This window comes from Triticum dicoccoides, chromosome 3B (genome assembly GCF_002162155.2).
Source record: "Triticum dicoccoides isolate Atlit2015 ecotype Zavitan chromosome 3B, WEW_v2.0, whole genome shotgun sequence".
Lineage (NCBI taxonomy): Eukaryota > Viridiplantae > Streptophyta > Magnoliopsida > Poales > Poaceae > Triticum > Triticum dicoccoides.
The window spans coordinates 225,071,712-225,086,099 of record NC_041385.1 but is presented as its reverse complement, the minus strand read 5'-3'; the positions used below and the strand labels follow the sequence as shown (position 1 = coordinate 225,086,099).

The window sequence follows — 14,388 nt, the reverse complement described above, 5'->3', positions numbered from 1 at the left end:
CATTTTTTAAATGCATTTGTTTAAATATTGATTTTTTGTGAAAAATACGACCATTTTATTAAGAACGGGAATATTTTTAAAATTTGGACATATTTTGGCACGACAAAAAAATAGAAACTTTTTTTAAAATAGGAACATATTTTTGTAATTCATAACTTTTTACGAAATTGTGAATAAAAATTAAAACTGCAAACATTTTTTGAAAACTGTGGAATTTCAGAAATTTTTAAAAAATATAATTGCAATGGGCAAAATAAAAAGAAACAGGAAATGAAAATAGAAAGAAACAGAAAAAGTAAATTTGAAACAGAACACAAACAAAAATGGGCCGCCGTGTCTTCGTCGACCTGTGCGTAGATGAAACTATATGCCGCATGGAGCGAAAAATAGAATTCTTTTATTGCTGCGTGGGCTGGTAAAAATGGCTGAGTTTACTGGGCCATAGGGCGCGTGGCCCACGTATGAAATTCTCCACAAATCGTTTTTCCTTTGCTAACAGATGGGGTACGAAAGTTTATTACCACCTCAGATAAAAATAAAAAAATCTTTTAGCGGTGAACGGATGAAAAAAATCGGAGAAACGCACCTTACTTTATTAGTAGGTATAGATATAGATATAGACTAGCTAGGAAAACTATTGTTGGGATGATATTTTCAATGATTACAATAGTATTACAGTGTGGCCAACTACCATAACCATGATTTTCCTTTTTATGTACTCCCTCCATTTTTGTTTACTCTGCATATTAGGGTTGACTGAATTCAAACTTCGTAAAGTTTGACCAAGTTTATAGAATACAATATAGCCATTTACCATAATAAATCTATACGATGTGAAAATACATTCAATAATAAATGTAATGTTGTTGATTTGTTATTGTATATCTTAATATTTTTGTTTACAAACTTGGTCAAAGTTTGTAAAGCTTGACTTTGACCAAAGCTAATATGCGAACTAAATAAAAACGGAGGGAGTATAAGTTAATATTGGCCAAAATATATGGGAGTATAAGCTAATATGCTTAAACTTGGTCACATCTATTTTTTTTTCATCAAAGATGCATATGGTTGTGAAATGACTTACAAGACATAAGTTGCACCAAGGGCAAGAAAAAAAATACTAAATTTAAATAGGGTGAAGTCTGGATATTTGTCCATATTATTGTTCTATATGCTGACCAATTCTCTTAATCATCGCCATGATTGACCACCTTCCGACACTTCACACCGCAGCACCGTATTAAAATAGAGGATGTTAACATGTATGGGTCTTGAGTAGCAGTGCTTGTTGGGCTAGGAGCATGTAAAAATTATTTTTCCGGATGCAACGAACGGACACGGTACGCTAGTTTCTATATAAGAGCCAATAGAGATTGCCTTTGCGCGCTTTTGCGCCATGGGAAAAAACCCTGCCCGTCTCTGACACGGGGCCTCTGGTTTCGAATCGGGTACGATTCTCGTTTGGGTTCGTAGTCGGAGCCTTTTCCCAGTTATATCATGTGCGCTTCCGTAGTATTCGATCTCATTACCGATTTCCGCTTTCTCGAACAAACCCCAATCGATTGTGGCGAGTTGCGACATGGCGACGATCGCGTTCCGACTCCTCTCTCGCCGGACTCTCACCAGCGCCATAGGCAAGGCCGCCGAGCACCTTCCTCAGATCAATTCATTCAATCCCGTCTCTCATCATCATCTTTTTTCAGTATTTCATTCCGAATTGACACTCAAAAGCTACGGGGTCTGTGGCAGGGTCGTTGGTCGTGGCGGTCCTATCTGATTGGCTTCGACGACACGGCGATGGCCGAGGCCAAAAGGCGATTAGGCCACGCGTCGTACATGAAGTAAGTACTACTACTAACAACCGATTTGCAGCCACGAGATACTTCCTCCGTCTCAAAATTCTTGTCTTATATTTTTCTAGATACGAATGTATTTAATACTAAAACTTGACTTGATACATCCGTATTTACACAAATCTAAGACAAAATTTTTGAGATGAAGGGAGTACTACCAGCTCACTAATCGCCACTAATCCCCGTCCCGTGTGTGTTCGTCTGCGCTGCAGGCTGCTGGAGAAAGAGCAGGCAGCTGTCGACCGGACCCTCGGCCGCTTGGTTTTTGGGTCGGCCGTGGTTTCCTTCGGATTGCTTCTTGCCAAGATTTATCCTCCTCCCCCGGCAAGCGGACGTACTACCACCCCTACTTCAGACGGGGTGTAGGGAAGAGATCCCGGTTTCATTTGGATATATGAACGAGTAACATGCTTTTCGGATGCAAATAAGATGGGTGTAATTCCTTTTTGATGTAGCTCACCATTCATGCCGAATGATAAGATGGGTGTAATTCCTTTTTGATGTACCTCATCATTCAGCCAAATGATAAGATGGGTGTAATTCTGATAATGTATTCAACTGTCCATATATACTACTATCTCTGTAACTTTTTTATAAGACGTTTTTCTCTTAGAATCTTCATAAGACGTTTTTAGAGTTTATGACACTGTCAAAAAACGTCTTGTACTCATTTGGCTTGGTATGTGGGGAGATGACTTGACCAGTCAAAATCGTGAACCAAATTTAAAATTGAACACCTCACTTGAATGAGAGAACTCCTTGGAAAATTGTTGATCAGGTCAAAATTGAGAACCAAATCCAAACGCAATGTCCTCAATTGAATGAGAGGCCTTCACCCTCTAGGGAGCTTATAGTGATACTAGAAGTCTTAGGGTTGTACATGTTCTATTTTTATGTGGTGATTGTTTTTAAATTGTGAAAAATATTTACGTGCTAGTTGGTATGGCGTGTGGGTAAACAATGGAGTGTGTTCCTTTTATTAGAGATGCTACACCTATGGATGGACTTTACGAAATCATGGTTATGGATGGATGTGTCAATTTTTTTTCAAGAAAATGATGTGTCAATTTATGGTTGGAGATTAGGGGAAGAGTGGCTCAACAGTGAAAATCAGGAAAGTGATTGGTGGGAGAGTGTTTGGTATGACCAATCCGTACTGAATCATCTGTGAGTGTGTCATTTTTCTTTTTCTGTTGTGGTGTTTGGGTGGGTCTTTTTGACCGTGTGATTGGAAGGCATCTTTTATAATTAATACAAATACATGAGAAAATTACCTATGTTCGCCGCATGTGTTATGCTCATGCTAAAAGAGTCACAGGGGGCACTTTCTTTTTGTCAATAAAGGCCCACACCACCCAGGCACTTACCAAGGGATCCATTCATCGAGAGATCCCACCACGAAGCCCGAGTCAATGACCCAATCAATCATGTAAATAATCCAATTTGAAGACCTAAGTTAAATGAGGGAGCTTTAATATTAGAGAGTTTAATGGATTTAGAGATTTTCATTGCCACAACCAAGGATCGATCGAGTCAAAATCAAGGATTTAACATTGTACTCCCTCCGCCCTAAAATGTAAGACTTTTTTGACACTAGTGTAGTAGCAAAAAATATCTTACATTATGGGACGGAGGGAGTATATCTCAATCGAATGGGAGATCTTCAAAATTATTGAGCATACTGTATTAGAAAATGAATGAGAGAGCTCCTTGTGAAATTGTTGACTCAGTCAAAATTAGATGACCCAATTCCATATTGTAGTCCTCAATTCATTTTGAGGCCTTAAAAACTAGGGAACATAGTCTATAGTACTAGGGTTTCCCCTTATATCTCCTCTTGAGGTTGTGCTATCGGTGCTACCCTTTTGAAGGTTCCACAACTAGACGGAAAATGATCAATCCCATTGCACAAGAGGCATGTAATCTCTTCCGCGGGGTGATCCTGCTTTAGGTTTCCTTCCATTCCTAAGGTGCGATTATCCAAGCTCTTCCCAAGTTCCTCCTTGTTCTTGTCGGGGTGTTCCTCCTCTACCCTTGGTGCGGCTCTTATCAGTCGAGTCTGGACTTCATGGAAATTGAAGCGGAAAATCGTTCATGTCATTTCCCAAATGGAATGACTTGTTTTGTCTCGGTCCCACCATTCTCCGGTAGGCCCTTCTAACAGAAGTGTGGCAAATCTCACCTTCTCAGAGTATGTGCAAGCAATGGTCTCCAAATTTTTTCTCACAATCTGTAGCCAATCATCGACCTCCATGGTCTTCGTGGCACTAAAAAATCTAGGCAGTCTCATCTCCATGAAGCTCATGAATGCATCCTTTAGGGGGTTGGTGCTTGTTTCTTACTCAGGTGCTTGATCCAGGTCTCCAGTTGATAGCTTATCAAGGTTTGTCCCTGCGCCACTTGTTCCATCAATGTGGGGACACCGGGAGCTGACCAGTTGTTGGTATGGTCTTTGGTTTCGCAAATTCTCTGGACCATCTGGTTGCGGTCTACTCATGGTCCATGGTTTCGGGTTTAGGTTGGGGACGAGGGAATAGTCGAGATAGATAGATACCCTTATACTAACTTCTACTAATTATAGCCTCATATGGTTGTTAGTATAACACATAGGTAACGTTCACACTTCACACATGAAACACGTAATCAAGACTTCATTCAATTTATAAGCAATAAGGTTCCAAGAAAATCCTAAGTAAGGTCATACCGCATCCGTTATGATCTCATCCTACTGCTATTACATCACCACGTCAGATTGACATAGTAGTGGTATGTGTGAAACGTTCTACTTCTGATTAACATAGTAGTGGTGGTTAAATCTATCACAGTTTCGGTATCCAACTCCTTCAATTGGCTTCCTTCTTGAAGCGGTTCTTGTACTTCTCCCTTGCAAGTTCTTCCTAGACAGTCTTCAACTCTCTTCTTCTATCTTGTGGAGGTGCTCCTGAGTGCAGTGCAATCTAACTATTCTTCCCATGCAGCATCTCGTCCAGCGTCGAAGAATGTAGCTTGGAGTGTCGGGTTGGTGATTACTTGAAGTCCTCTAGCCTCATTGTTGTCCCATGGTTGGCGTACATGTGTAGTTACACTAACCAAGAGTTCCTTCCTTCATGTCAGACTAGGAATCCTCTGTAACTGCTTCTCCATACAGTCCCATGCCTAACATGACACCCTTCAATGCTTTTGGAAATTTGATGTCTCCCTTCAAGATCATGCTAAGCATTGACTTCTCCTCGTCTAGTTCCATGAAAGTGGCCATCTACATTTTGAAGGGGAGAGGGTTAGAAATGAAGAGGTAATAAGATACAAGACCAAAGGATAAACTTAGTGAAGTCTAAAATATGTTTTGTCCCTATTGTCTTTCCATCTCCTAGGGTCATGTCCTATAGACAACATGTACTCTGATAACATATGTCACAAACCAGTACCGGGAGGGCCCCCGAATATATGTGCTTACTGTCTCAGTCCCTGGATCAATAACTGACACTCACAATCTGTGATGCCCCCGATTCGACCGTACACTAATCATACACGCAAATGTGTATGATCAAGATCAGGGACTCATGGTAAGATATCGCAACACAACTCTAGACACAAAATAAAATAATACAAGCTTTATATTACAAGCCAGGGGCCTCGAGGGCTCGAATACAAAAGCTTGATACACAAGAGCAACAATATCTGAAAACGGGCATAAGTTAAACAAGGATGCCTTAAGAAGTCTAGCACAAAAGCAACATGATCGAAGAGGCAAGGCCTCCTGCCTGGGACCTCCTAACTACTCCTGGTCGTCGTTGGCCTCCACGTAGCAGTATCCGTCGGCGGTGGCATATGGCTCTAGGGATCCACCATCTGGTTGCATCAACCAGAAAGAAGAAACAAGGGGAAAAGGGGGTAGCAAAACAACCGTGAGTACTCATCCAAAGTACTCGCAAGCATCAGATCTATACTAAGTATGCATTGGTATCAAATGGAAGGTTTGTATTTATGGACTGAACTGCAGAATGCCAGAATAGAGGGGGAAGGCCTAGCCTATCAAAGACTAGCATCTTCAAGCAGCTCCAAGCATCTTGCAGTGTAGAAGAGTAAAGAATAGCATTTTAATTAACAAGTATGTCGTAACATTAACGCCCAGAGATCCTTCCTCGACTCCCTATGAGAAAGCAATCCCGGAGCCGCATATCCATCACATATCTCAAGTATCCATTTCTAGTTATATAAGATCAGGATATAAGGTTGAACTTCTGTTACCGTGGACACGGCTATTAATAGATAATCTTCCCTGCAGGGGTGCACCAAATTTTCCAACACGCTTGATTACTCTGGCCGGACACACTTTTCTGGGTCAATGCCTGGCCTCGAAAGATCAACACGTCGCAGCCCTACCTAGGCTCAGCAGAGAGGTCCCCGCCGGTCTACATCCTAAGCGCTCTGGGGTCTTGGGCCCATCGCCCGTTGCACTCCGGGTCGTTGTGCGCAGGGTGAATAACAGCACCGCCTTGGATGGCCAGCACGACCCGACCATGCCGCATTGCTGAAATGGACGTCTGACAAAGCTTCGGCTGATACTGCAACGTCAAGGCCCATAACTATTCTTGCGTGGTAGTTAGTGCGTAAAGGCCAGAGGCCAACTCAGAACAAATACCCAAACCTGTTAGTGCATTCGGGGCTCGCGGAGAAGAGCAGAGACTGACGATAATGTTGTTGGGGAACATAGCAATAATTCAAAATTTTCCTATGTGTCACCAAGATCAATCTAGGAGATACTAGCAACGAGAGAGAGAGGGAGTGAATCTTCATACCCTTGAAGATCGCTAAGCGGAAGCGTTACTAGAACGCGGTTGATGGAGTCGTACTCGCGGCGATTCAAATCGCGGAAGATCCGATCTAGCGCCGAACGAACGGCGCCTCCGTGTTCAACACACGTACAGCCCGGGGACGTCTCCTCCTTCTTGATCCAGCAAGGAGAGAGGAGAAGTTGAGGGAGAACTCCGACAGCACGACGGCAAGGTGGTGGTGGAGCTCGTGGTTCTCCAACAGGGCTTCGCCAAGTACTACAGAGGAGGAGGAGGTGTTGGAGGAGGGAGGGGTTGTGCCAGGGGAAGGGTGTGGCTGCCCTCCCACCCCCTCACTATATATAGGGGGAAGGGGAGAGGGGGGCGGCCCCTCTAGATAGATCTAGAGGAGGGGCGGCGGCCAGGGGAAACCCTAGATGAGTTTGGGCGCCCCCACCCCCTAGGAAACTTGCCCCCCAAGCCGGGAGGGGCGGCTGCCCTAGGGGTGGCACCCCCACCTCCCCAAGTTACGTGAGATGGGGTGGGAGGGGCGCTCAGCCCCTTAGTGGGCTGATGTACCCCTCCCCTTGGCCCATAAGGCCCCCCAACACTTGCCGGGGCCTCCGAAACCCCTTTCGGACACGCTGGTCATCACCTGGTACCCCCGGAACAATTTCGGACTCCAATACCCTTCGTCCAATATACATATCTTCACCTCCGGACTATTCCAGAGCTCCTCGTCATGTCTGAGATCTCATCCGGGACTCTGAACAACCTTCGGTAACCACATACTATTCCCATTACAACTCTAGCATCACCGAACCTTAAGTGTGTAGACCCTACGGGTTCGGCAACCATGCAGACATGATTGAGATACCTCTCCGGCCAATAACCAATAGCGGGATCTGGATACCCATATTGGCTCCCACATGTTCCACGATGATCTCATCGGATGAACCATGATGTCGGGGATTCAATCAACCCCGTATACAATTCCCTTTGTCCATCGGTATGTTACTTGCCCGAGATTCGATCATCAGTATCCCTATACCTTGTTCAATCTCGTTACCGGCAACTCTCTTTACTTGTTCCATAATGCATGATCCCGTGGCTAACTCACTAGTCACATTGAGCTCATTATGATGATGCATTACCGAATGGGCCCAGAGATACCTCTCCGTCATACGGAGTGACAAATCCCAGTCTCAATTCGTGCCAACCCGACAAACACTTTCGGAGATACCTGTAGTGTACCTTTATAGCCACCCAGTTACGTTGTGACGTTTGGTACACCCAAAGCATTCCTACGGTATCCAGGAGTTGCACAATCTCATGGTCTAAGGAAATGATACTTGACATTAGAAAATCTTTTAGCAAATGAACTACACGATCTCGTGCTATGCTTAGGATTGGGTCTTGTCCATCACATCATTCTCCTAATGATGTGATCCTGTTATCAATGACATCCAATGCCCATGGTCAGGAAACCATAACCATCTATTGATCAACGAGCTAGTCAACTAGAGGCTCACTAGGGACATGTTGTGGTCTAAGTATTCACACATGTATTACGGTTTCCAGTTAATACAATTATAGAATGAACAATAGACAATTACCATGAACCAGGAAATATAATAATAACCATTTTTATTATTGCCTCTAGGGCATATTTCCAACAATCTCCCACTTGCACTAGAGTCAATAATCTAGTTCACATCACTATGTGATTGTAATGAATCCAACACCCATGGGGTTTGATCATATCTTGCTTGTGAGAGAGGTTATTAGTCAATGGGTCTGAACCCTTCAGATCCGTGTGTGCTTTACAAATCTCTACGCCATCTTGTAGATGCAGCTACCACGCGCTATTTGGAACTATTCCAAATAATTGTTCTACTATATGAATCCGGTTTACTACTTAGAGTCATCCAGATTAGTGTCAAAGTTTGCATCGACATAACCCTTACGACGAACTCTTTTACCACCTCCATAATCGAGAAAATTAGTTAGTCCACTAAGGATAACTTTAACCGTTGTCTAGTGATCCATTCCTGGATCACTCTTGTACCCCTTGACTGACTCATGGTAAGGCACACTTCAGGTGCGGTACACATCACGGCATACTGTAGAGCACAGGGGACGACCTTCGTCCTTTCTCTCTCTTCTGCCATGGTCAGGTCTTGAGTCTTACTCAATACTCACACCTTATAACACAACCAAGAACTCCTTCTTTGCCTATCTATTTTGAACTCCTTCAAAATCTTGTCACGTTATGTATTCATTTGAAAGTACTATCAAGCGATTTTGATCTGTCCTTATAGATCTTGATGCTCAATGTTCAAGTAGCTTAATCCAGGTTTTCCATTGAAAAACACTTTTCAAATAACCCTATATGCTTTCCAGAAACTCTACATCATTTCGGATCAACAATATGTCAACAACATATACTCATCAGAAATGCTATAGTGCTCCCACTCACTTCTTTGGAAATACAAGTTTCTCATTGATGACCCACAAGTGTAGGGGATCTATCGTAGTCCTTTCGAGTGTCGAACCCAACGAGGAGCAGAAGGAAATGACAAGCGGTTTTCAGTAAGGTTTTCTCTGCAAGCATTGAAATTGTAGGTAACAGATAGTTTTGTGATAAGATAAATTGTAACAAGTAACAAGCAATGAAAGTAAATAAAGTGCAGCAAGGTGTCCCAATCCTTTTTGTAGCAAAGGACAAGCCTGGACAATTTCTTATAATGAGAAAAGAGCTCCCGAGGACACATGGGAATTATCGTCAAGCTAGTTTTCATCATGCTCATATGATTCGCGTTCGGTACTTTGATAATTTGATATGTGGGTGGACCGGTGCTTGGGTACTGCCCTTACTTGGACAAGCATCCCACTTATGATAACCCCTATTGCAAGCATCCGCAACTACAAAAGAAGTATTAAGGTAAACCTAACAATAGCATTAGACATATGGATCCAAATCAGCCTCTTACGAAGCAACGCATAAACTAGGGTTTAAGCTTCTGTCACTCTAGCAACCCATCATCTACTTATTACTTCCCAATGCCTTCCTCTAGGCCCAAATAATGGTGAAGTGTCATGTAGTCAACGTTCCCATAACACCACTAGAGGAAAGACAACATACATCTCATCAAAATATCGAACGAATACAAAATTCACATGACTACTAATAGCAAGACTTCACCCATGTCCTCAGAAACAAACGTAACTACTCACAAAGCATATTTATGTTCACAATCAGAGGAGTAATAATATGCATTAAGGATCTGAACATATGATCTTCCACCAAGTAAACCAATTAGCATCAACTACAAGGAGTAATCAACACTACTAGCAACCCACAGGTACCAATTTGTGGTTTTGATACAAGATTGGATACAAGAGATGAACTAGGGTTCTGAGAGGAGATGGTGCTGGTGAAGATGTTGATGGAGATTGACCCCCTCCTGATGAGAGGATAGTTGGTGATGACGATGGTGATGATTTCCCCCTCCCAGAGGGAAGATTCCCCGGCAGAATAGCTCTGCCGGAGCTCTAGATTGGTTCCGCCAAGGTTCCGCCTCATGGCGGCGGAGTTTCATCCTGTAAGCTTACCTCTGATTTTTTCTAGGGTAAAAGCCTTCATACAACAGAAGATGGGCACCGAAGGGCCACCAGGGGGCCCAGGAGACAGGGGGCGCCCAGTAGGGGTGGGCGCTCCCCCACCCTCCTGGCCTGGGTGTGGGCCCCCTCTGGTAGTTTCTTCGCTCAATAATTCTTATTAATTCCAAAACTGACTTCCGTGGAGTTTCAGGATTTTTGGAGCTGTGCAGAATAGGTTTCCAATATTTGCTCCTTTTCTAGCCAGAATTCCAACTGCTGGCATTCCCCCTCTTCATGGTAAACCTTGTAAAATAAGAGAGAATATCCATAAGTATTGAGATATAATGTGTAATAACAGCCCATAATGCAATAAATATTGATATAAAAGCATGATGCAAAATGGACGTATCAACTCCCCCAAGCTTAGACCTCGCTTGTCCTCAAGCGGAAGCAGAAATCGGAAAATATGTCCACATGTTTAGAGATAAAGGTGTCGATAAAAATAAAATACGGACATGAGGGCATCATGATCATTCTTATAACAACAACATATATAGATTTTATCATATGATTTCTTATGCTCAAGTAACAATCAATTCACAATGTCAAGTATGGTTCAGAAACTTCATCGAGAACTAACAAACTATAATCTCAGTCATTGAAGCAATTGCAATTTATCATAACATCAGAAAGAGTCAAGAATAGAGCTTTTCAGCAAGTCCACATACTCAACTATCATATAGTCTTCTACAATTGCTAACACTCACGCAATACTTGTGGTTATGGAGTTTCAACCGGACACTGAGAAAGATAGGGGCTTATTGTGTTGCCTCCCGACGTATTCACCTTTGGGTGATGTCAACAATAATAATTCATGCTAACTTACACCCAATTGGATATATATATCAAGATCTTTCAAACACGAGGAGCTTGACAAAGGATAAAATGAAAAAGGGAAAGGTGAAGATCACCTTGACTCAAGCATAAAGTAAAAACATAAAGTAAAAGATAGGCCCTTCGTAGAGGGAAGCAGAGGTTGTCATGTGCTTTTAGGGTTGGATGCACAAAATTTTAATGCAAAAGAATGTCACTTTATATTGCCACTTGTATATGGACCTTTATTATGCAGTCCGTCGCTTTTATTGCTTCCATAACAAGATCGTATAAAGCTTATTTTCTCTGCACTAATAAGTCATACATATTTAGAGAGCAATTTTTATTGCCTGCAACATGACAACTTACTTGAAGGATCTTACTCAATCCATAGGTAGGTATGGTGGACTCTCATGGCAAAAACTGGGTTTAAGGATATTTGGAAGCACAAGTAGTATCTCTACTTGGTGCAAGGAATTTGGCTAGCATGAGGGGGAAAGGCAAGGTCAACATGTTGGGAAGATCAATGACAATATACTTTAACTGAGATGTGAGAAAACATAAACCATTACGTGTCTTCCTTGTCCAACGACAACTCTTTTGGCATGTCATACTTAATGAGTGCTCACAATCATAAAAGATGTCCAAGATAGTATATTTGTATGTGAAAACCTCTCTTTCCTTATTACTTCCTATTAATTGCAACGATGACCAAAACTACGTTTGTCAACTCTCAACAACTTTTATGCCTCATACTTTCTATGTGTGAAGTCATTACTATCCATAAGATCAATATGAACTCTTTTATTCTTTTTATTCTTTCTACTTTATCGAGATCATAGCAAGATAGTGCTACGTCTTGAGCTTGCATTGGTTTTCCTTGAAGGGGAAAGGGTGATGTAGCAATAGTAGCGTAAGTATTTCCCTTAGTTTTTGAGAACCAAGGTATCAATCCAGTAGGAGGCTCCTCAAAAGTCCCACACACCTACACAAACAGAAAAAGAACTCACAACCAACGCAATAAAGAGGTTGTCAATCCCTTCACGGCCACTTGTGAAAGTGAGATCTGATAGAGATAGTATGATAAGATAAATATATTTTTGGTATTTTATAATATAGATAAGAAAAGTAAAGATGCAAATAAAAGTAGATTGAAAGCTTATATGATAAAAGATAGACCCGGGGGCCATAGGTTTCACTAGTGGCTTCTCTCAAGATAGCATAAGTATTAGGGTGGGTGAACAAATTACTGTCGAGCAATTGATAGAAAAGCGAATAATTATGAGATTATCTAGGCATGATCATGTATATAGGCATCACGTCCGTGACAAGTAGACCGACTCCTGCCTGCATCTACTACTACTACTCCACACATCGACCGCTATCCAGCATGCATCTAGAGTATTAAGTTCATAATAACAGAGTAATGCATTAAGAAAGATGACATGATGTAGAGGGATAAACTCATGCAATATGATATAAACCCTATCTTTTTATCCTCGATGGCAACAATACAATACGTGCCTTGCAACCCCTGCTGTCATTGGGTAAGGACACCGCAAGATTGAACCCAAAGCTAAGCACTTCTCCCATTGCAAGAAAGATCAATCTAGTAGACCAAACCAAACTGATAGTTTGAAGAGACTTGCAAAGATAACTCAATCATACATAAAAGAATTCAAAGGAGATTCAAATATTTTTCATAGATAAACTTGATCATAAACCCACAATTCATCGGAGCTCGACAAACACACCGCAAAGAGAGTTACATCGAATAGGTCTCCACAAGAGAGGGGGAGAACATGGTATTGAGATCCAAAAAGAGAGAAGAAGCCATCTAGCTAATAACTATGGACCCGAAGGTCTATGGTAAACTACTCACAACTCATAGGAGGGGCTATGGTGTTGATGTAGAAGCCCTCCGTGGTCGATTCCCCCTCCGGCAGAGCGCCGACAAAGGCTCCAAGATGGGATCTCGCGTATATAGAAGGTTACAGCGGTGGAAATTGTTTTTCGTTGGCTCTCTAGATGTTTTCGTGGTACATGGGTATATATAGGAGGAAGAAGTACGTCAGTGGCCACCCAAGGGGCCCACGAGATAGGGGGCGCACCCTTTAGGGGTGGGCGCGCCTTCCACCCTCGTGACCGCCTCGGCTGCTTCTTGACTTGCACTCCAAGTCCTCTGGATGACGTTCGTTCCAAAAATCACGCTCCCGAAGGTTTCATTCCGTTTGGACTTCGTTTGATATTCCTTTTCTTTGAAATACTAAAATAGGAAAAAAAAACAATACGGGCTGGGCCTCCGGTTAATAGGTTAGTCCCAAAAATGATATAAATGTGTAAAATAAAGCCCATAAACATCCAAAAGGGGTAATATAATAGCATGGAACAATAAAAAATTATAGATACGTTGGAGACGTATCAAGCATCCCCAAGCTTAATTCATGCTCGTCCTCGAGTTGGTAAATGATAAAAACAGAATTTTTGATGTGGAATGCTACCTAGCATAATTCTCAATGTAATTTTCTTTATTGTGGCATGAATGTTCAGATCCAAATGATTCAAAATAAAAGTTCATATTGACATAAGAAATAATAATACTTCAAGCATACTAATAAAAGCAATGATGTCTTCTCAAAATAACATGGCTAAAGAAAGTTCATCCTGTCAGGACCCCGACTCAATGCCACACCGATCTAGCATGTAACACCTCATATCACTTTGCGGCCTCACGCACGGTATTCCCATGGGTGTCGCCTTACCAGGCCCGGGACCGTTTGCGCCTTTGGGCACACGTATATGATAGTGTCGCTAGCATCCATATGACAAGGAGCCCATGCTGACATGACTGCTCGTGAATCCAAAGTGGCACTAACTTACAGGGAGAGGCATACATGACCCAACAACGAACGTGTCGGTCATCAGCGAGTGAATCCGGGCTGTAGCAACTGGGCTAGCAGGACTCTGGTAAACCGGGCTGTAGCAGGCTAACAGGACTCTGGTAGACACCGCGTGACATTTCCCCGAAGGGACAGACACAGGAACGAAGGACACATGCGGCCAACCTAAGTGTTCCGAAGCAGTAGCAAGCTACCATGGCTCAGTGGAAGCACTAGGAGACATTTCCCTGTAAGAGAGGCTACCAAGGATAAACAACTAGATAGTCAGATCCCACACATACCAAGCATTTCAATAACATACACACAATAAGCTCGATATGTGCAAATACAACATGGCATCACAACATGACTCTACAACTCAAGTATTTTATTCAATAGGCTCTGTGG

The 14,388-nt window shown here is 42.4% G+C and overlaps 1 protein-coding gene across 1 annotated transcript; it reads left to right on the top strand.

Moving 5' to 3' along the window:
- The first annotated feature begins 1,407 nt into the window (after nucleotides 1-1,407).
- Nucleotides 1,408-2,432, top strand: LOC119281168. The gene is made up of 3 exons (XM_037561769.1): nucleotides 1,408-1,660; nucleotides 1,750-1,841; nucleotides 2,066-2,432. The coding sequence occupies exons 1-3, from the start codon at nucleotides 1,580-1,582 to the stop codon at nucleotides 2,217-2,219; spliced, it is 327 nt and encodes a 108-aa protein (XP_037417666.1). The 5' UTR covers nucleotides 1,408-1,579; the 3' UTR covers nucleotides 2,220-2,432.
- Nucleotides 2,433-14,388: the final 11,956 nt, after the last annotated feature.